This window comes from Scyliorhinus torazame, chromosome 17, assembly GCF_047496885.1.
Source record: "Scyliorhinus torazame isolate Kashiwa2021f chromosome 17, sScyTor2.1, whole genome shotgun sequence".
NCBI lineage: Eukaryota > Metazoa > Chordata > Chondrichthyes > Carcharhiniformes > Scyliorhinidae > Scyliorhinus > Scyliorhinus torazame.
The window spans coordinates 177,876,149-177,897,135 of record NC_092723.1 but is presented as its reverse complement, the minus strand read 5'-3'; the positions used below and the strand labels follow the sequence as shown (position 1 = coordinate 177,897,135).

At 48.5% G+C, this 20,987-nt stretch overlaps 1 protein-coding gene across 1 annotated transcript in view; it reads right to left on the bottom strand.

The window, feature by feature from the left end:
- Window positions 1-20,987, bottom strand: part of ciita (class II, major histocompatibility complex, transactivator) — a 119,707-nt gene that overhangs the window by 75,602 nt on the left and 23,118 nt on the right. The window contains 1 exon segment of the mRNA XM_072481718.1: window positions 5,830-5,973. Within this exon segment, the coding sequence (XP_072337819.1) occupies window positions 5,830-5,971 (142 nt within the window). The 5' untranslated portion in view covers window positions 5,972-5,973.

The window sequence follows — 20,987 nt, the reverse complement described above, 5'->3', positions numbered from 1 at the left end:
CGGAGTTTAGAACTATACCCATCGGAGTTTAGAACTATACTCATTGGAGTTTAGAACTATACCCATTGGAGTTTAGAACTATACCCATCGGAGTTTAGAACTATACCCATTTGGAGTTTAGAACTATACCCTTTGGAATTTAAAACTATACCTACTGGAGTTTAAAACTATATCCATTGGAGTTTAGAACTGTACCCATTGGCGTTTAGAACTATACCCACTGGAGTTCAGAACTATCCCCATTGGCGTTTAGAACTGTACCCATTGGCGTTTAGAACTATACCCACTGGAGTTTAAAACTATATCCATTGGAGTTCAGAACTATACCCATTGGAGTTTAGAACTATACCCATTGGAGATTAAAACCATACCCATTGGAGTTTAGAACTGTACCCATTGGAGTTTAAAACCATATCCACTGGCGTTTAGAACTATACCCATTGGAGTTTGGAACTATACGCATTAAAATTTAGAACTGTACCCATTGGAGTTTAGCAGAATGAGGATTTTCTTATTGAAACAGGTAAGATCCTGAGGGACTTGACAGGATGGATGCTGAGAGAAAACTCCCTCTTGTGGCGAGTCTAGAACTGGGGGAAACATTTGAAAAATTACGGCTCTCCCAGTTAAGATGGCGAGTAGGAGGATATTCTTTCAGGGTTTCATTGGAATTCTCTACCCCAGAGAGCAGTGGACACTGGGTCATTGAAAATATTTAAGGCTGAGTTTGAGAGATCTTTGATCGGGGAGGGAGTCGACGATGGTGGGAGGGAGACAGGAAAATGGAGCTGGGGGCACGGTCAGATCAGCAATGTGCTTAGCGGATGGTGAAACAGGGACAAGGGGTCAAATTACCTACTCCTGCTCCTAATTCCCGTGCGTTCTTTGGTTTTGTCAGGGACCAATTAAGAGGCAAAAGGAATGGTGATGACTATAGTAAAGAAACAACCCGTTTGCCCAGAGTGAGTGTGAATGGCAGAATAATGAATGGCTCAGTCTGAAAGCATGCGAAGGCTTCAGATCAAATGCTGGGAAATGGAATTAGAATAGATAGGAGTTTGATGGCTGGTGCAGCCAGGATGGGCTGAAGGATCGCTTTCTGTGCTGTAAAATCTGTGGCAAACAAGAGTAAGACCTGCACAAGGCAAATTTATAGAATATCTATAGGGGACAGTGTTCCGAATCTGAAATTGTTTTAAGAAGAATATTTTTACTGAAAACCTTTCATTTATAACAATGTAACAGTATAATACAAAACGGATGCTATACTTTACAATATAATAGGAACACCTTCAATAGTTTAGAACTGGTACAAAATCCAGCCCTCCAACATAAACTAAACCCCCCCTAACAATTGACGGTGACTAACTCTTAAAAAAAGAAATGAATGGCCGCCATCTCGAGTCGAACCCCTCTGCTGACCCCCCAATGGTGGACTTGACCTTCTCCGAATGTAAATACTCTGTAAGGTCACAAAACGAGGCTGAGGGATTGGGCGGAGTTGGGGATCTCCACCCAGGCAGAGCTCTCCTCCGGGCTATTAGCGGGCCAAGGACAAAGGTGGCACATTCGCCTTCACCCCAGTCTGCAGTACGGGCGGATCCAACATCCCCTGAAATGGCCACCTCCGGACAAGGCTCCAGTTCGATGTTAGGAACATCTGACATGGTGTTAAAGAAGGAGACCCAAAAACCTTACAATTTGGGACATGACTAGAACATGTGAGCGTGATTAGCCGGCTTCCGAGAACACCGACCACAGCTGCCGTCCACTCCGGAAACCAAAAACCCAATACCTTGGCATGCAATTTGGCATCCGCATTCAAAGCAATGTGGGCCAATACATAGGAACCTTGTCCATCTTCAGGATCAGAGAATTAGAAGCCTGTGTAAGTGTAACGGGCAACGAACCCTGGGACAAGGAATCACTGATCATGTCCAATAGTAACGGGATCAACTGACCCGCAAACGTCTTGTCGAACTCAATGGGGAATCCATCAGGACTGGGGGCATTACCCGTTTGCATTGATCCAATACCTTTTAAAATCTCCTCAGGTAACGGGGCCTCCAACTCCTCCCTTCTCTTTCCACCAATGGGAAGGACAACCCATCTAAAAATTCAGCCATGTCTGAACGGTCCTCCAGGGGTACTGATCTACAATGATTCTTGTAGAATGACTTGTAAGCCACGTTGACTTTGCCCAGGGCGGAAGCGGACTGCCCTTGAATCCCTAATCTGTATAATCTTCCAGGAATCCGCCTGCCACCTCAGCTGATGAGCTAAAATGCGTCTGGCCCTCCCCCCGTATTTACCCACTTCGAGCGCCACAGCTGAGTCACTGCCTTACCTGTTGATAACAATTCAAATTGCATCTGCAGTTTTTTCCTGCTCGCAACCAACTCTGGGGCAAGTCAAGTGAGTCCGGGTAGTCCACCTCAAGGATGGAGCCGACCAGCCTCTGGCGTTCCACCCTCACAGCCCTTTCCACGTATGCTTTGTAGGAAATCATCTTCCCCCTAATAACCACCGTAAGAGCTTCCCATAGCGCAGAGGGTGAGCCAGACTCGCTCTTGTTAAACTTGATATGTTCCTCAATGGCGGAGGATATACTTTTGCAAAATCCTTTACCACTAATAACACTGTATCCAACCTCCATGGTGGGCGCTGAGAGGGACCTGATTCTCGGACCAATTCCACAAAGTGTGGAGCATGGTCCGAAATCACAATCGTCGAATACTCCGCCCTCTTCACCGAGGGGAGAAGGGACCTACCCACCAGAAAAAAGCCAATCCGCAAGTAAACCTGATGGACATGGGGAAAAAAAGAAAGATCCTTATCCCTCGGGTACAAAAACGTCACGGATCTGGCGCCCACTCCCATCTGTTCCATAAAGGCTAACAGCGCCTTCGCCATCCCAGAAGGTGCCAGAGAATTGTGCCTTGATTGATCCAACTTCGGATCGAGAACACAGTTTAAGCAGCCCGTCCAAAATTAGTTGATGTGAGTCCAAGTCAGGAATGGTGGCCAACAACCTCCTAACAAACCCTGTGTCATTCCAGTTTGATACATAAACATTGGCCAGAATCACCAAAGTGTCCACCAAAGACCCGCTGACGATCACATATCTGCCACCATGATCTTGTTAGCCGAAAAAGGAACCTGTTTATGAATCAAAATCGCTAGCCCCGGGCCCTACCATTGAAGCCCAAATGAAATATCTGGCTCGCCCACCCCTTCCACCACTTGGTCTGGCTGCTTACCCACAAATGAGTCTCCTGCAAAACCAGCATATCAGCACTCAAACCTCTCAAGTGAGCAAATACTCTTGCCCATTTCACTGGACCACCCAACCCCCATATATTCCAGGTGACCATCCGAGTTGGGGGTCTCCCATGCCACACCCCTGCAACTCACCCCCCCCACCCCCCCCCTGCAAACCTGGAGTCAGCCATTTCTACCAAAAGGAATTGTCTAGCAACAGCTTAGAGGGTACAGGCCCGAGCCCCCAGGATGGTCACCAAACCCTCCAGCAAGACGAACAAAGAAAAATCTGTAGTCACCGCCAGCCCAGGTGGCAATGCCAGGCTGGTAGGGGCATTGCCAGTGCCAAGGTGACAGGTTGCCAGGGGTCAGGGCGAGATTCACGTCGCAAAGTTATGCAAGGCCGCATTAAATATTGTGAGCTGGGCAGGTCCCGGCTTTTATCATCTCCGCTGCGCCCCGGTGAGCAGCGTGGCTGTTTGGTGGAAGATTTACAGACGGATAGAGATAGGCTAGGAGAACAGGCCACAATTTGGCAGATGGAGTTTAATATGGATAAGTGTGAGGTTATCCATTTTCGCCAAAACAATAGAATGGCAAATTACTATCTATATGGGAAGCGGACTGAAAATACGTCAGGGTAGCGGGATCTGGGTGTCTTTGCTCATAAATCACAGAAAGTCAGTATACAGGTACAGCATGTAATTAAAAAGGCAAATGGAATGTTAGCATTTATTGCAAAACGACTGGAGTATAGAAATAGAGAGGTACTGTTGCAATTGTAGAGTGTTGGTGAGACCACATCTGAAATATTGTATCCAGTTTTGGTCTCCGTATTTGAGGAAGGATGTGGTGGCATTGGAGGCAATTCAGAGGAGGGTCACCAGATTGATTCCGGGGATGAAAGGGTTGACGGATGAGGAGAGATTTAACAGTTTGGGTTTATACTCGCTGGAGTTTAGGAGGATGAGAGGGGATCTGATCGAGGTGTATAAAATACTAAAAGTAAACGTAGACCAATTGTTCCCCCTTGTGGGGCAATCAGAAAAGAGGTCACGATATAGGCTAAGAGGCGGAAGATTTGAAATTGAGTTGAGGAGGGATTACTTCTCGCAAAGGGTGGCGAATTTGTGGAACTCGCTGCCCCACAGTGCGGCGGAGTCCAAATCAATTAATGGGTTCAAGAAGGAGATAGATATATTTCTGATTTTAAAAAACAGGTTAATCGGGTTATGGGCAATAATAATAATAATCTTTATCATTGTCACAAGTAGGCTTACATTAACACTGCAATGACGTTACTGTGAAAAGCCCCTAGTCACCACTCTCTGCCGCCTGTTTGGGTACACAGAGGGAGAATTCAGAATTTACAATTCACTAACAGCACGTCTTTCGGGACTTGTGGGAGGAAACCAGCGCGCCCGGAGGAAACCCACACAGACAGTGGCCCAAGCGGGAATCGAACCCGCGACCCTGGCGCTATGAAGCAACAGTGCTAACTACTGTGCTACCATGTTGCCCAAAAATACTGGCCAAATAGGGAAGGGAAGCTCATATGACTACTCCTGCAGTTATTTTAAAAAAAAATTTAGAGTACCCAATTATTATTTTCCCAACTAAGGGGCAATTTAGCCTGGCCAATTCACCTAATCTGCACATCTTTCGGTTGTGGGGGTGAAACCCACGCAGACGCGTGGAGAATGTGCAAGACTTTGGGCGGAATTCTCCGGGAATCGGCGGGGTAGCCAGAAACGGCGCAGTGAAGTGGCGGGAACCACTCCGGCGTCGGGCCGCCCCAAAGGTGCGGAATCCTCCGCACTTTCAGGGGCTAGGCCAGCGCCGGAGTGGTTTGTGCCCCGCCGGGCCGGCGTGGAAAGCCTTTGCTAGCTGGGGCCGAACGGACTCCACCAGCCGGCGGGGGTCCGCACATGCGCGGGAGCGTCAGCGGCTGCTGACGTCATCCCTGCGCATGCGCAAGGGGGGGGGGGGGAGGGGGTTCACCTTTGCGCCGGCCATCGCAGAGGCTTACAGGGACGGCGCATAGGAATAGAGTGCCCCCACGGCACAGGCCGACTCGCGGATCGGTGGGCCCCGATCGCAGGCCAGGCCACCGTGGGGGCACTCCCCGGGGCCAGATCGCCCCGCGCCCCCCCCCCGGGGTTCCCAGGAGCCCGCCCGCGCCGCCAGGTCCCGCCGGTAAGGGACCTACTCTAATTTACGCCGGCGGGACCTGCATAGAACGGGCGGGACTTTGGCCCATCGCGGGCCAGAGAATCGCCGGGGGGAGCCAGCCGACCGGCGCGGCGCGATTTCCGCCCCCGCCAAACCCCCGGCGCCGGAGAATTCGGCAGCCGGCGGGGGCGGGATTCACGCCGCCCCCCGCCGATTCTCCGACCCGGCGGTGGGTCGCAGAATCCCGCCCTTTGTATTTATTTTGAGAGACCAGGAAGAGATCAGCCATGATCTGACTGAATGGCGGAGCAGGCTCGAGCGGCTGAATTGCCGACTTCTGCTCCCAATTCCTATGTTCCTATCATGAGCATGATTATTTTATTTGCCAGTAGAGACCTGTTCCACAAGTTGCTTCTCCATTCTGAATGCAGGTGCTGGGCAGAGCCATTTGTGCTGAGCAATGTTCCTCCTGTAACAGAGCCAAGTAGCTGTGGTCTCTTAGCGATGGCAGCTCTTTGGCGCAGCTTTGGTTTCTCATGTCTGCTGACAAAAACAAAAAGATGCAGAAGTTTAAGATTCCAGCACAAGGTCGCTGCGTCATGTGGCCGCGGACGCTTAGCAGCAGAGCAACGCAAACTTACTGAACTGAATATCCTCTTCATTTTATCGGACGAGCACTTGGCTCGACAAATAAACAAATGTGAACCTTTGAATATGTGCACGTCTCTGCAAAAGTGAAAATGAAACGAATCGGAGGCAAAGCACTCATATCCACCTCAAGCTCAAACAGGTTTTTATCGCAACGCAAACTATAGCTAACAAGGGTGTTGGCAAATTTTAAGCGTAGCGACTGACTACATTGTAGAGTGTGTAACCTTGAACTGAGAAATGCGTGCACCTTTGGACATTCCAACAGGAAATTGATCTCATTCGTTGGCCACTTTGCTTCAAAAAGCTACCAAAAGTGATACCCCTGTCACCAATGGGAAACTTGTTCCTGCACGAGATGTTGCTACAACTTGCAACACAGTGGGATACCTTCCTCCAGGGTCTTGGCCGATGAGCGTGATATCCTCCAGAGATATCAGTGTTATCCTCCAGAGACATCCCAGAGCTGAAGGGGTTGGATTACGAGGAGAGGTTGAGTAGACTGGGACTGTACTCGTTGGAATTTAGAAGGATGAGGGGGGATCTTATAGAAACATATAAGATTATGAAGGAAATAGATAGGATAGATGCGGGCAGGTTGTTTCCACTGGCGGGTGAAAGCAGAACTAGGGGGCATAGCCTCAAAATAAGGGGAAGTAGATTTAGGACTGAGTTTAGGAGGAACTTCTTCACCCAAAGGGTTGTGAATCTATGGAATTCCTTGCCCAGTGAAGCAGTAGAGGCTCCTTCATTAAATGTTTTTAAGATAAAGATAGATAGTTTTTTGAAGAATAAAGGGATTAAGGGTTATGGTGTTCGGGCCGGAAAGTGGAGCTGAGTCCACAAAAGATCAGCCATGATCTCATTGAATGGCGGAGCAGGCTCGAGGGGCCAGATGGCCTACTCCTGCTCCTAGTTCTTATGTTCTTATGGACCAGGGTTTAGAGAACCCCAAAGTGTACTCTGACATCACTGCCGTAACATGAGCAGACAGACATTTCTTAAAGTGACATTCTCATGACATCAGTAATATATTAAATACAGGATAACGCAGTCCTCTGTGACACTGCACCGTGCACTGCACTTCAATCACACCGTCCGCTAACATTGCAGACCTGTTTTCCAGAATTAACTCTGAAAGCTTGCCAAATATCCACTGTTGCAAAGCAAATCTCGCCAAGAATGTTTATACAAAGCCGTAGTTGGACCACACCTAAAATATTGAGAACGGTTCTGGACATTGGGCCTCAAGGAAGTTATATTGACCTTGGGGAGGGCAGGGGCAGCATGTGGTCACCAAATGGTTGTGCTATTTTGTCCCGCAACACTAGGGGGAGCACTTTCTGCAGATGAACCAATAATGCAGGAATGGCTACTGCATCTACTGCATGTTCTACTGAAACTTATTACCTTCTTAAATAAAATACTAAAAATCTTGACCCGGGATTGTGAGCGCCCATCCTCCCCCGCCACCCCCCAGCTGAGCCAGCCAAGCTGAGCAACATCGTGCCCCATTAAACCGTTCCAACTTGGGTGACAGTCCAACCCACCTCTCAAAACATTTGAAACTTCTGCCCACTGCCAATCTGAGTAAGAAACCTATGGCCTATGTTCCAGGTGCAGTTAGTTCTTTATCAGCCAAGGGGCTGAATTCTCCCATTTTGACATTAAGAGCAGTGACAGGGGGTGGGAACGTGGAGTGTTTCCCATTGCGGAAGCCGTTGTGGAAACACCAAATTAATTACACACCTGGGAGTTTCACGCCGCGTTTCAGTGACAGGGGGCTGGCCTAAATGGCGTGTAGCCCACTGTCCTATCCGTGCGCCATATTGAAAAAGCCACCAACGTCACTGACCCATTATTGGGCGGCACGGTGGCACAGTGGGTTAGCACTGTTGCTTCACAGCTGCAGGGTCCCAGGTTCAATTCCCGGCTTGGGTCACTGTCTGTGCGGAGTCTGCACGTTCGCCCCGTGTCTGCGTGGGTTTCCTCCGGGTGCTCCGATTTCCTCTCAGAAGACCAGAAAGATGTGCTGTTACGTGAATTGGACATTCTGAATTCTCCCTCTGTGTACCCGAACAGGCGCCGGATTGCGGCGACTAGGGGATTTTCACAGTAACTTCATTGCAGAATTAATATAAGCCCACTTGTGACAATAAAGATTATTATTATTATTATTATTATTATTATTATTGGAGGAAGAAGGTGGATCTCCTGGGGCACTCTGAGACTGGGAGATGGATCTTGTCCAGGACACTGAATCTGGAAGGTTCACCTGCAGATACACCCCGACCCCAATGAGATTAGCAATTGAGCACGACAGTGCGTTTTTATCCTGAAGAATGACAAGGACCTCCATCTGTCTTTGATGAAAATTCTCCTCAGCATGCTCCTTCTAGTTAAGGAATATGCGGTGCTAGTTGTATGACTCTAGGGCTGTGTGAAGAAGATCCTCCTCCCTTTCTTTTCATCCAAACGCTTACGCGATCTCCTTTGCTCTGATCATGATGACTCTGAGCCGTTGCTGGGAGATTGGTGGGTGGAGCAAGTCTCAATAGGAAGGGTTAGAATGACGAGCGGGCAATCTGTGCTCATCCTTTCCATGGCATTTTTAGTCTTCCCGTTTTTGAGGAGAAAGACCCATTGGTGTAATTATGGAAGGTTTGTAGGTGTTAGACAGGTGAGGACAACCCTTTTCGAGCTATTGGCTTTGGGTATTTTGTTTTTTATTATTTTGGGGTTAAAGAGTCGTAATAGGTTCCTGTACAACACAGACAAGTCTCATGTCTTGCACTTTATAATGTCAGGTTAAAGTCCAACAGGTTTGTTTCGATGTCACTAGCTGTCAGAGCACCCTGAGGAAGGAGCAGCGCTCCGAAAGCTAGTGACATCGCAACAAACCTGTTGGACTTTAACCTGGTGTTGTAAGACTTCTTACTGTGCCCACCCCAGTCCACCGCCGGCATCTCCACATCGTGACTTTATAATGTGTCACCCATGCTTCCGGTATGGTTAAAGATGGGGGAAGTATGTTTTGGTGCCAGTCTGAGTGGGGGGTGGGTGGAGGGGGGTGGAATCTTTGGCTGGTCAGCCATTTCCTTTGTGTCAATATCCTCTGCTCTCGTTGGGCGAATAGGCAATGGCAGAAACTCTTCTCCTGGAATGTACAAGGGAGACATAGAGTCCTACAGCTTAGGCCCATTGAGTCTGCGCCGTTCAAAAACAACCATCTAACCTGTCCATTTTCCAGCACTTGGCCCATAGCCTTGTCTGACTTGGCATCGCCAGCGCACATCTAAATACTCCTTGAATGTTATGAGGGTCTCTGCCTCCTCCACCCTTTCAGGCAGTGAGTTCCAGACTCCCACCACCCTCTGGGTGAAAAGGTTTTTCCTCACGTCCCCTCTAAACCCGCTACCCCTTACCTTAAATCTCTGCCCCGTCCACCAAGGGGGGACATCTCTTCCTGTCTACTCTATCTGTGCCTCTCATAAATTTATACATCTTAATCTTTTCCCCCTCAGTGTCGGCTGCTCCAAGGAAAACTCCAATCTCTCCTCATAACTAAATATATCATCCTGTGCAAAGAGAAAGATTCTTTCTTTAAAAAGGAGAACGCTGACATTGCTTTGTTGCAGGAGACTCAGTTCGTTGACAAGGAGCACCAGAAATTAGAACAAAGAAAAAAGAACATTACAGCACAGGAACAGGCCCTTCGGCCCACCAAGCCTGCGCCGGTCCAGATTCCTTATTTAGACCTACTACTTATTGCCCAAACGATCTGTATCCCTTTATTCCCCGCCCATTCATGTGTATATCAAGATGCATCTTAAAAGTTGCTATCGTGCCGGCCGCCACTCCCTCCACTGGCAAAGGGTCCAGGCTCCCACCACCCTCTAGGTGAAAAACTATCCCTGCACATCTCCCCTAAACTTTCTCCCTCTCAGGTTGAACCTGAGTGCCCTTGTAATTAAGATTTCCACCCTGGGGAAAAGCTTCTGGCTATTCACCCTGTCTATACCTCTCATAATTTTGTAGACCTCAATCAGGTCTCTCCTCAGCCTCCATCTTTCCAACGAAAACATTCCGAGTTTATTCAACTCCTCCTCATAGCTAACACCTTCCAGACCAGGCAACATCCTGGTAAGCCTTCTTTGCACTCACTCCAAAGCATCCACGTCCTTCTGGTAGTGCGGAGACCAGAACTGCACGCAAAATTCCACATGTGGCCAAACTAAAGCTTTATACAACTGTAACATGACCTGCCAACTCTTGTACTCAATGCCCCAGCCGATGAAAGCAAGCATGCCGTATGCGTTCTTGACCACCTTCTCCACCTGTGTTGCCCCTTTCAGTGTCCTGTGGACCTGTACACCTAGATCTCTCTGACTCTCAGCATATCTTGGTGCAATCACACACACACACTGATGGACAGGTAGTTGGACCAGCCAGCACACACATAACATCGCAGCCAATCACCAGTGAGAACACACGCACTATAAAACAGGCAACACCACAGTTTCCGCGCATTCTACCAGGAGATAGCACAGAGCACAGAGCTCACTGCGTGCCACTCAGACATACACCATGTGCTGAGTGCCTCACCAAGATAGTGACAGGGCTGGGTCCACAGGTTAGCTGGTGAAGCACGTACCCAAGCCAGCAGTTAGTTGTTACCGTTGTTTAGACAATAAAACAGAGTTGTACCATCTACAGCCGTGTTGGATCATTTGTGCATCGGAACACCCAACACGACATGATACCAGTAGTGGACGCTAACCAGCGACTGTGAGACCTACCTGCACCCTTTCAGAAATCCGCCATCCTGCTCCATGGAAAACATCAGCCTGCCGCAGCCGCTCCGAATCGCTGGTAATCTCGGCGCAAACTGGAAGCTGTTTAAACAGCGCTTCCAGCTATTCCTAGAAACCACAGACAGGGAGAATGTATCGGACACCAGGAAGATCGCCCTCCTCCTCTCCACGGCGGGGCAACACGCCATCCACATCAATAACTCCCTGGCATTCGCGGAAGGCAAGGACAAAACAAAATATGAGACGGTGCTTCTGAAGTTCGAGGAACACTTCAGCGTGGAAGTCAATGAGAGCTTCGAGAGGTACCTCTTCCAGCAGCGCCTGCATGTTAAGGATGAGCCTTTCCAGTCTTACTTGACACACCTCCTTATCCTCACGCAGTCCTGCGGCTATGAGGCCACCTCCGACTCCATGATACGGGATCAGATAGTTTTTGGGGTCATCTCGGACACCCTACGCCAGCAGCTCCTCAAAATTAAGCGCCTCACCCTAGCGACTGCCATCGAGACCTGCGTCCTCCATGAGAACGCGACCAGCCGGTACTCCCAAATCCAGGCGGCCGAAACGGCACAGCAGGGGTCCTACGAGGCGGAGCGGGTCCAGTCGATCGAGTTCCTCCCGGCCCGCGGCCCGGATGAGGGCGGCCATTTCGCGCGCTTTCCGAGGCCTCCCGTGCTTGTACGCGCCAAAGAGGGGACGTTGAAGCAGAGGGACGTGATGCTCAGGCGCGCTCTACGCAGGACCGCACCGCGCATACGCGGTGGCGCAACGAACGCCATGACGTCACGACGTGCGGCAACTGTGGCTCCACCCACTTAAAGCGGCAATGTCCAGCCAAAGCGCGACAATGCCTCCGCTGTGGCAGGATGGGCCACTATGCTGCCTGGTGTCGAGCAGCTCAACCTGCCAACTCTCAACAATTCCGCCTTCCTCGCAGGGACGTGCGGGCGATTCAGCCCCCCTACACTGAGTCATATCCAGATAGTATGCAGACCAGCGATACCAAAGACAGGGAGCCCTTCCGCGTTGCGGTAATCCACAAGAACCGGATGTCCCCAAGTCAGAACCACCAGCCGCTGCCAGTGCACAGCATTGATCCGGGCGATGAGTGGTGTGCCACCCTAACGGTCAACCGAAATTCGTCGCCCACCTGAGAGACTTGACTTATGGTCCTGTTAGCACATTGGACTCACTGAATTGTTTTACAGTACTGTTAACGAGTTTCTTTTCTTGTCGTTCATTGTTCCAGAAGTTTTCTCTCGTCGATTGTTGATTGTATTTGTTCTGTTATTGGTACAACCTCGTTGTTCTGTTGCACCTGACACCTTCCTCTGTATGTAGTTTAGCCTCATGTACATGTTGTAAATATTGCACACACATACTCAGATGCACTCAGTACATATTTCGATTTATTAGCATGTAGGCACATATCCTTTGTGAAAAGGGGGGATGTCATGATATCCACATCAGCATATCATGGTGCAATCACACACACACTGATGGACAGGCAGTTGGACCAACCAGCACACACATAACATCGCAGCCAATCACCAGTGAGAGCACACGCACTATAAAACAGGGAACACCACAGTTCCCGCTCATTCTACCAGGAGATAGCTCAAAGCACAGAGCTCCAGCGTGCCACTCAGACATAGACCATGTGCTGAGTGCCTCACTAAGATAGTGATAGGGCTGGGTCCACAGGTTAGCTGGTGAAGCACGTACCCAAGCCAGCAGTTAGTTGTTACCGTTGTTTAGACAATAAAACAGAGTTGTACCATCTACAACCGTGTTGGATCATTTGTGTATCAGAACACCCAACGCGACAGACCGCACAGCGATACGCCAGAAATCTGCAAATACAAGAAGCGTTTTAATTCTGAAATACTCTGTGCTGTCCTGTGGGGTCAGTATCCATTGTTTAATGTGCCTTTTGGCAATGTGCTTGTGCAATGTGCTCCACTTGCAGTCGATCCCTTGCACCGCAGAAGTTGTCCATTTCCAATGATTTTTGCAGATACGTCAACTTAAGATGTAATGGAGAAGGCGCAATGTTATAACAAAATTAGGGGCTGGTTTAGCACACTGGGCTAAATAGCTGGCTTTTAAAGCAGACCAGGGCAGGCCAGCAGCACGGTTCAATTCCCGTACCAGCCTCCCCGAACAGCCGCCGGAATGTGGCGACTAGGGGCTTTTCACAGTAACTTCATTTGAAGCCTACTTGTGACAATAAGCGATTTTCATTTCATTTCATTTTCATTTTTCATTTCATTTCAAATCATTTATATATACTACGAACGGGTAGAAGGGTGTTTTTCTGAATGGAAGGTTGAGACTAGTGGTGTTCCAAAGGCATTTTGACAACACATGGATGGGATGGGTATGGAGGGATACGGCACAAGGGAGTGCTGAGGGTTTTGGCAAAGGTCAGTATCATGACCGGTACAGGCTTGGAGGGCCGAAGGGCCTGTTCCTGTGCTGAATTGTTCTTTGTCCTTTGTTCTTTAAGGCCAAAATTTTTTTAAATAAATATTTTATTGAAAATGTTTGGTCAACCAACACAGTACATTGTGCATCCTTTACACAACATTATAACAATACAGATAATAATGACCAAGGCCAAAATTAATCTATTCTATTCAGTCAATTCTCTCTCTAAAGTAAGCCTGCCAGTCCTGTGGGAAACTTGTATGGTCTTTGCAAGAGACTTAGCCATTTCATATATGGCCACGAAAAAGCCTAAAATGCTGGAGTGACAGCACCAGCTTGAAGTAAAATTGACTGAAACAGAGAGGGATTGTGGTAGGAATCCCAGCCATTCAGTGCTGAAAGAAATGAGCCCCATCTCAACGGCACCTGCCTCTTTGTTGACCCAACACGCTGTGAGGAATAGATAGTTTGCCAAACAAAAGCTATATGAGTTTGGAAATAAACCAAGTATTTGGCTTTCCTTACTGAGGGTGTCTGAGGGGTGCTGAATATCAAGACGTACCAATTAACCTCGCATCTTAGATTTATACGAGAATGGATAAGAGGGGACCGCACCTCCATTTTACTTGATATTGAAGCTGGCCGGTCTGAATACTCCCTACGAGCTCCGAAGTTTCTTAACGATTTTAGGACTTTGCTGAACAAGTGTGAGAATCCAATAATCATCAATATTCAGAACGTGGAGGACAGTCGGTGAGTTTGGAGGTAGATTTAATTGGACTTCCGCTCACTCCCCCATTCAGGATAACCCAGATTCCTCACCAGGTCTTTTAGAACATGGTTTCGATATTTGGAAGGGTCGGGACTTATTAAGCTAGGGGACCATGTTTCGGGTTGCTTCCTTGTTATCTTTTCAGTAACTGTGTCAACAATATGATGTCCCGAGATACTCCTTTTCAGATATCTATAGCTTAGAGATTTTATTCTTAATAAGACATCTCTATGACATGATGGTAGTGTCTTCCTGGTGGGGGAAATAAATGTTATCTATGAAACCAAAGCAATTAATTGGCAGGTTTTAGGACACATTATATTCCAGGTCCTGTTCAAACAGGCTACAGCCGGGGGTCCACGTGCGGCACACCTGGGTTCTGAATACAGCCCACGAGGCATCTTAAGAGTCATAGATGTTTACAACATGGAAACAGGCCGTTCATCCCAGCTTGTCCGTGCCGCCCTGTTTCTATCGCTATTCAATCTTATTCATGGGGCCATGGTTAGTGAACAAGTCCGATTTCAATCTTGCCGCCAAACTGAGATGAAGGAGGGCCACTCATGCGGCCCCCTTACTGGGCCAGGTTGCTTACCACTGTGCTAGCGACACTGCAGTCTTGGGAAAAAGATCTTGCAGTGAATATTTACGAGGAGACCTGGGGCACTATCTGGGAAAATGCTAATAGAATCTCAGTCGGTAATAGAATGAAGGTGACCCAACTTAAAATATTGCACCATCTGCATGTTACGCCAAGCTTAAGACACAGAATAGATCCCATTATATCCTCACTGTGCCAAAAATGCAAACTAGTGAGAGGAGACATTATGGCATCACAGTGAGACAGTGGTTAGCACTGCTACTTCACAGCGCCAGGGACCCGGGTTCGATTCCGATCTTGGGTGACTGAGTGGAGTTTGCACTTTCTCCCCGTGTCTGCGTGGGTTTCCTCCCACAGTCCAAAGATGTGCAGGTTAGATGGATTGGCCACGCTAAATAGCCCCTTGGTGTGTCGAACAATGAGCAAGCTTGTTGGGATTACGGGGGATACGGTCTAGGTAGGGTGCTGTTTTGGAGGCTCAGTGCAGACTCGATGGGCCGAATGGCCTCCTTCAGCACTGTAGGGATTCTATGGATTCTACACATTGAGCGGGACACTCCAGCCGCGCATTTCACGGCGGGGGGGGGGGGGGGGGGGGGCGGCACGTGCTGTTCGCTGGCAGTGGGATTCTCCGCTTCCGCCGCTATCAATGGGAATTCCCATTGAAGCCACCCCACGCTGCCAGGTAACCCACGGGCAGGAGTACACTGCCGGTGGGACCAGAGAATCCACTGAGAGCAAACGGCAGATAATTTGTGTCTGGTCCTCTGTCAAAAAATAAACCCGACTGGTTGGACATAATTAAAGAGCTTGGGAAGATATCTGATATGACCTTAGAGTTTGATGCTTTCTTCTGGGTCTGGGGTTCCCAGATAATTGTGGCCAATGAGAAAACTATCCTCACATTTGCAGAACTTTGTTACGAGATCAGCCTCTTTCCAGACAGAATTGGCATTAAATTATTGCAGATTGTATCCCAATTAAATTTCTAACCTGCATTCTCTTACTCCAAATCAGATGCATTCCAAAAGGTATGGAGCCTCCTATCTCAAATACTCAGGCTGCATACCGTCCGACTTACTCCGACAAGGTTTTCCGTAGGTTATGTAGTTCTGCCTCTAACATACCAGACCTGAGGGCGTGCACCATCCTGCCCTGTTTTCCTGGCTTTGTCCTTTATCTTCCCACCCTATTACTTCTCTTCTCTACCTTCTGTACGCGCGGAAGCGCTGGGTTTACTGAACCAACTGCGTTGGTTTCATTGATCGCGCTGCACTCCACCAGTTTTGAGGGTGTGTTGCATTGTTCGTAAATATGGGAAAACCTGAATAATAAGTCTGTTTGAAAAAAAATAAAGACGTCAAATTCTGCAAATTCTCTGCAGGTCTGTGGAGAAATAACCACTTCAGGTCGATGAGCTATGGTCAGAAATGCTGACTGACCTGCTGACCATTACCAGCATTTACCGGTTTTAACAGATGCGCCAGAGATGAGGTGCGCGATTCTCCACTCCCACGCCGGTTGGGAGAATCGCCTGGGCCGCCAAAATTCCAGGGACGCCGGTCCGACGCCCTCCCGCGATTCTCCCAAGCGGCGGGAACGGCCCGGTCGAGTTTCGCGGGCCGCAGGCCGGAGAATCGCCGGAGACACCCACAATGGCGGTTCTCCGGCACCCCCGCTGTTCTGAGGCCCGGATGGGCCGAGCGACCAGGCCAAAACGGCGGGTTCCCCCCGGCGCCGTCCACACCTGGTCGCTGCAGTCATGGGCGGTGCGTGAACGCTGGGGGGCAGCCTGCGGGGGGGGGGGGGGGGGGATCCTGCACCGGGGCGTACCTCAGATGTGGGGTGGCCCGCGATCGGTACCCACCGATCGTCGGGCCGTCCTCTCTGAAGGAGGACCTCCTTCCTTCCGCGGACCCGCAAGATCCATCCGCCATCTTCTTGCGGGGCGGATTTGGACAGGACGGCAACCACGCATGCGCGGATGATGTCCGTTATGCGGCGCTGGCCGCGTCATCTCTGCGGCGCCGCTTTTACGTGGGCGACAAGGCAAGGCGCGGGTAGATGACGCGGCCCCGATACTGGCCCACTGTCAAGGCCTGAATCGGTCGGGACTGGGGCCGTTCAGCACCGTCGTGAACCTCGACGGCGTTCACGACGGCGCGGCCACTTCGGCGTGGGGGTGGAGAATCCCGCCCACAATTTGAGGTCCCCCCTTACCCATTCCTGTACAAATCAGAAATGCGAGGCTAATGGTACATTTTAATATTCAGCGCCCCGGATCCCTTTGAACTAGGAATGAGTCAGTAACCAGGAGCCATCGAATTAAAATAATTGGCCAAAAGGAATCGAGGGGAAAATGTCGAGATTTTTTTTTTCACAAGAGTTGTTATGACCTGGGCTGCACTTCCTGATAAGGGTGTGTGCTCAGAATCTCTGGCTATCTTCAAAAGGCAACTGGATATGCGTTTGAGGAGAAGCAATTTACAGGTTATGGGGACAATGCTGCTCTTTGTAAGCAAATTGGACAGTTCTTTCATTGGTGCTAGCACATGTAGGATGTGCCGAATGGTACCCTTCTAGTCTGTGAGATTCTGTGCCAACCACTGAACCACACTCCCAGAGGAATAATTAATCACAAGCATTCACACACATTTTGCCTTCAGATTAATTTTTCAAACTAAATTTCAAGTGCCCAATTCTTTTATTTCCAATTAAGGGGCAGTTTAGCGTGGCCCACGCAGACACAGGGAGAATGTGCAAACTCCACGCGGACAGTGACCCGGGGCCGGGAATCGAACCCGGGTCCTCAGCTAGCCACTACGCCACCGTGCAGCCCTTGCTTCAGATTAATGCTACTGATTTGCATGATGTATACCCACAGGTTACAAATGGAGCTCGGATCGTTCTAAGTGCATACAAACGAACGTCATGGATGAATAAGTATCAACGCACGAGGAAGCCATGGCTGTAACCAGGTGCATCCTCATGAAGAATAGCAACGGTTGCGCTTTTTAAGGCACCTGGTCAGCATTAATGATTGTCACGAGATGTCTCAATAATAGATGATAGGTTAATAAACTGAGTTGCATGTAAAGTTTTGAAGCTAGCTTGTGAGGAAATCAGAACTGAATCAACATGTTTGAAGGCGGTGGCCTATTACCCAATGGTAGGTGATTTCAAATATTGACTATCCTCCAGTATTAAGTATCATCATATCTAAAGTCACAATAAATAGCTTCTTGCTTTCAAATACCTCCAATCAGCTTCAGAAACTCACATGCTTATTGATGTCAGTTCTGCCTTTCCGTCCTTCATTTTTAGATACTTGCCGAGCTGAACTCTAATAATGGCACATCTGATGAATGCTGAACTTAGACCAAACATTATTTACTGCATATCTATTTCATCGACACTCGGAGCTGCTCTCAAACAACAGGCGCCTTAATGCATTAAAACGTTCATTTTAAAATCTAGCCATCTTTGTTTCTTAAAGATGTTGGAGGGGTTATGATAGAGTCAGAGAGTTTTGCAGCATAGAAAAAGGCTCTTCGGCCCTTCGTGGCTGTGCCGGCCATCAAGCATCTGTCTATTCCAATCCCATTTTCCAGCATTTGGCTCGTAGCCTTCTACGCTGTGGCATTTCAAGCTCTCATCTAAATGCTTCTTGAATACTGTGAGCGTTTCCGCCTCCACTACCCTTTCAAGGCACTAAGCTCCAGTTTCCACCATCTTCCGGGTGAAAAGGTGTTTCCTCAAATTCCCTGTAAATCTCCTGCCCCTTACCTTAAATCTAGGCCCCGAGCTAGTGACCTCTACCCCTTAGTTATTAACCTCTCTTTAACCTCTGTACCCTCCATCTCGTGCTTAGCTCCAGTACATCCTGTCCTCTCAAGTCTTGTACTTTTATCAAAAAACAGTCTCTTCAAATTAATGCAGAGGCAACAAAGCCCATTCATAGCTTGTGATTCAAGGAAACAACCGTTAATATTTTCATAGCTTCTTACGTTTGGTTTGTAAATATAGCAAGCAGCTTACCACAATGACTACAATGGTTAATAAAGAAAACTTACTATGTTCAATAAATATAGCATTGCAGTAACACCCACGTGCAATGATAAACCGTTTAAACATAAATTCCTCTCACAGATGCTCTTGCTCAGGAAGGTTCATCCAAAATAAAGTTAAACACCTCTGCACTGGTGAATCAAACTGTTCTCGAGTTTAAAACACCCGTGATTCAATTATTTTATGACAGTGTAGGGGATTTTCAATACACTAGCTCTCGTTCTGCAAAGGGTTTTCAGGCTCACAATCGGCAGATTAAAGTACATGTCATAAGCACAAGTGGCCCACAATGGAACAAAATACATAATCAGTGTTCTGGGGGTGGAAGAGGATGTTAAATTATCCTTACCATCAAAATACAAAAAAAAATAACAAAAGCACTTGTTAACAATGATCCTTATACCCAGGTGTAATATTGTTCACGTACAATAATTATTTTACTTTTCCTATATCAGTGGCACTTCTGTGTAGAGTGTCAAAAATACTTTGTAAGTGAAGCCAAAACGTGGATACCTTCAATAAAAAGGCTCTCCAAAATATTGAAGCTCCCAGATGGCAATATTGGGATGACTGAAGTGTGACACGTTTACATAAACAGTTCCATCCTAAACGGAATGATGACAATTTAGACAAAATGTATAACTAATATGGAACTAATCCCAACAGCCACCGCCAATCCATCACCCCTTTAACCCCAATTCACCCAAAGACTGCATCTAGCCTTGATACCCAGCGTGCATCATCGTATCACCAAGATCTTTACAATCTAAACTTTGTAAACCCAAATTATGGGTGTGATTTAACTAATTGGGACAAAGTCCCATAGCGGGTGCATTTAGCCACGTTGTATAAGGAGCCCCAGCAGGGAATGCGTGCCCGATGCCGCACATAACCCCATTTTGTAGTGAGAGATCAGGACACCATTTTTAAATTGCATCACGGCCTCTGAGGCCCCCGAAGAGACCGCCAAGCCCCCCAGCACAAATGCACAATGGGAGGGTCCCCAGCACCCCCACTCCCGCACCCCCCAACACCCACACAGGGCACCCCCGGCCCAATCGCACCCAGAAATTGCCAGCTGGCTGCGCCACCCGGGCACCTTGGCAGTGCCAGGTTGACAACCAGGTGGCACCAACAGTGCTCTCCCCAAAGGGCATGCAGCTGGCGGTCTCCAAGCCCCTGAGGGACACCCACGAGTGTCATTCTGTCTGGTCCCCATTTGTGGGGACCTGTGCTGAACAGCGCTCATCCAAGGTCTCCAAGGCGAAGGGGATAGATCCTAAATCCTCAGGTGCCTCAGGTATCTGCACACTGGACTGAGATTAACTATCTCGCTTTAATATGCAGATTTGCCAAAAGGTGATCCTGCCCACAAAGAGTGAGGATTCACATCGCAATGTCTCATGTGATCGAGTCAGATCTCACAAGGCGTTGCGAGCTTTCCCGGCTTTTATCGGCCAGGCTGAACCGTGCAAGCTGGCCTGCAGGCGCAGCGTGGCCACTGGACCACGCCCTATATCTGATCATTTGGTTTTCTCCATATCTCTATGATATTAATATTGTTTAATTTGAATTATTAGACAATTTGAGTTTGTTGCAAAAGAAAGACTCTGAATTATGTAGCTCCCGTGTCCAGTAGAAACTCCTGCTACTGCTCCCCCTCAGCCAGCACTCTGTAACTGCAGGTTACATGTTCTGTTACTGGCACAAATGTCGGGCTTTAGGTTACAGTGCCCGCCTCTCATTCTCTGTGCCCCTTAAAGTTGAAGCACCTCAAGATTACATCTCAACTGTCACAACATCCGGGCATGTAACAGCTGGGAACACACTCAAACTGGAGGGTGGCAGAGTGGCAATGGGCCCCTGTCTCATATGAAAACATCACGGGAATTCAGGAAGTGGAAGCCAGACTTCTGGCTCTCATCATACGTTGCTGCCGGCTAGCTCGATGCAAGCATTTACACACGTGTCCTGGACACAGTAATATCACATTGGTATTTTTAACTCGCCCGAAACGAGTCTCATCCTGCAGGCCAACAGCCTGTGTCGCTCTTGCCAAGTTTCAAAATCACCGAGGCAGTTCCTCATTCTCTGTGGCACGAAGAAGTTATGCACTGAATTTGGTGGCTGTAGCACAGAGAAGGCACCCGGTATCCATAGAGCTAATTCTCCCTCAGCTATGGTATGTTGCGTCTCGGGCCTCCACACGAAGAAAGATCCC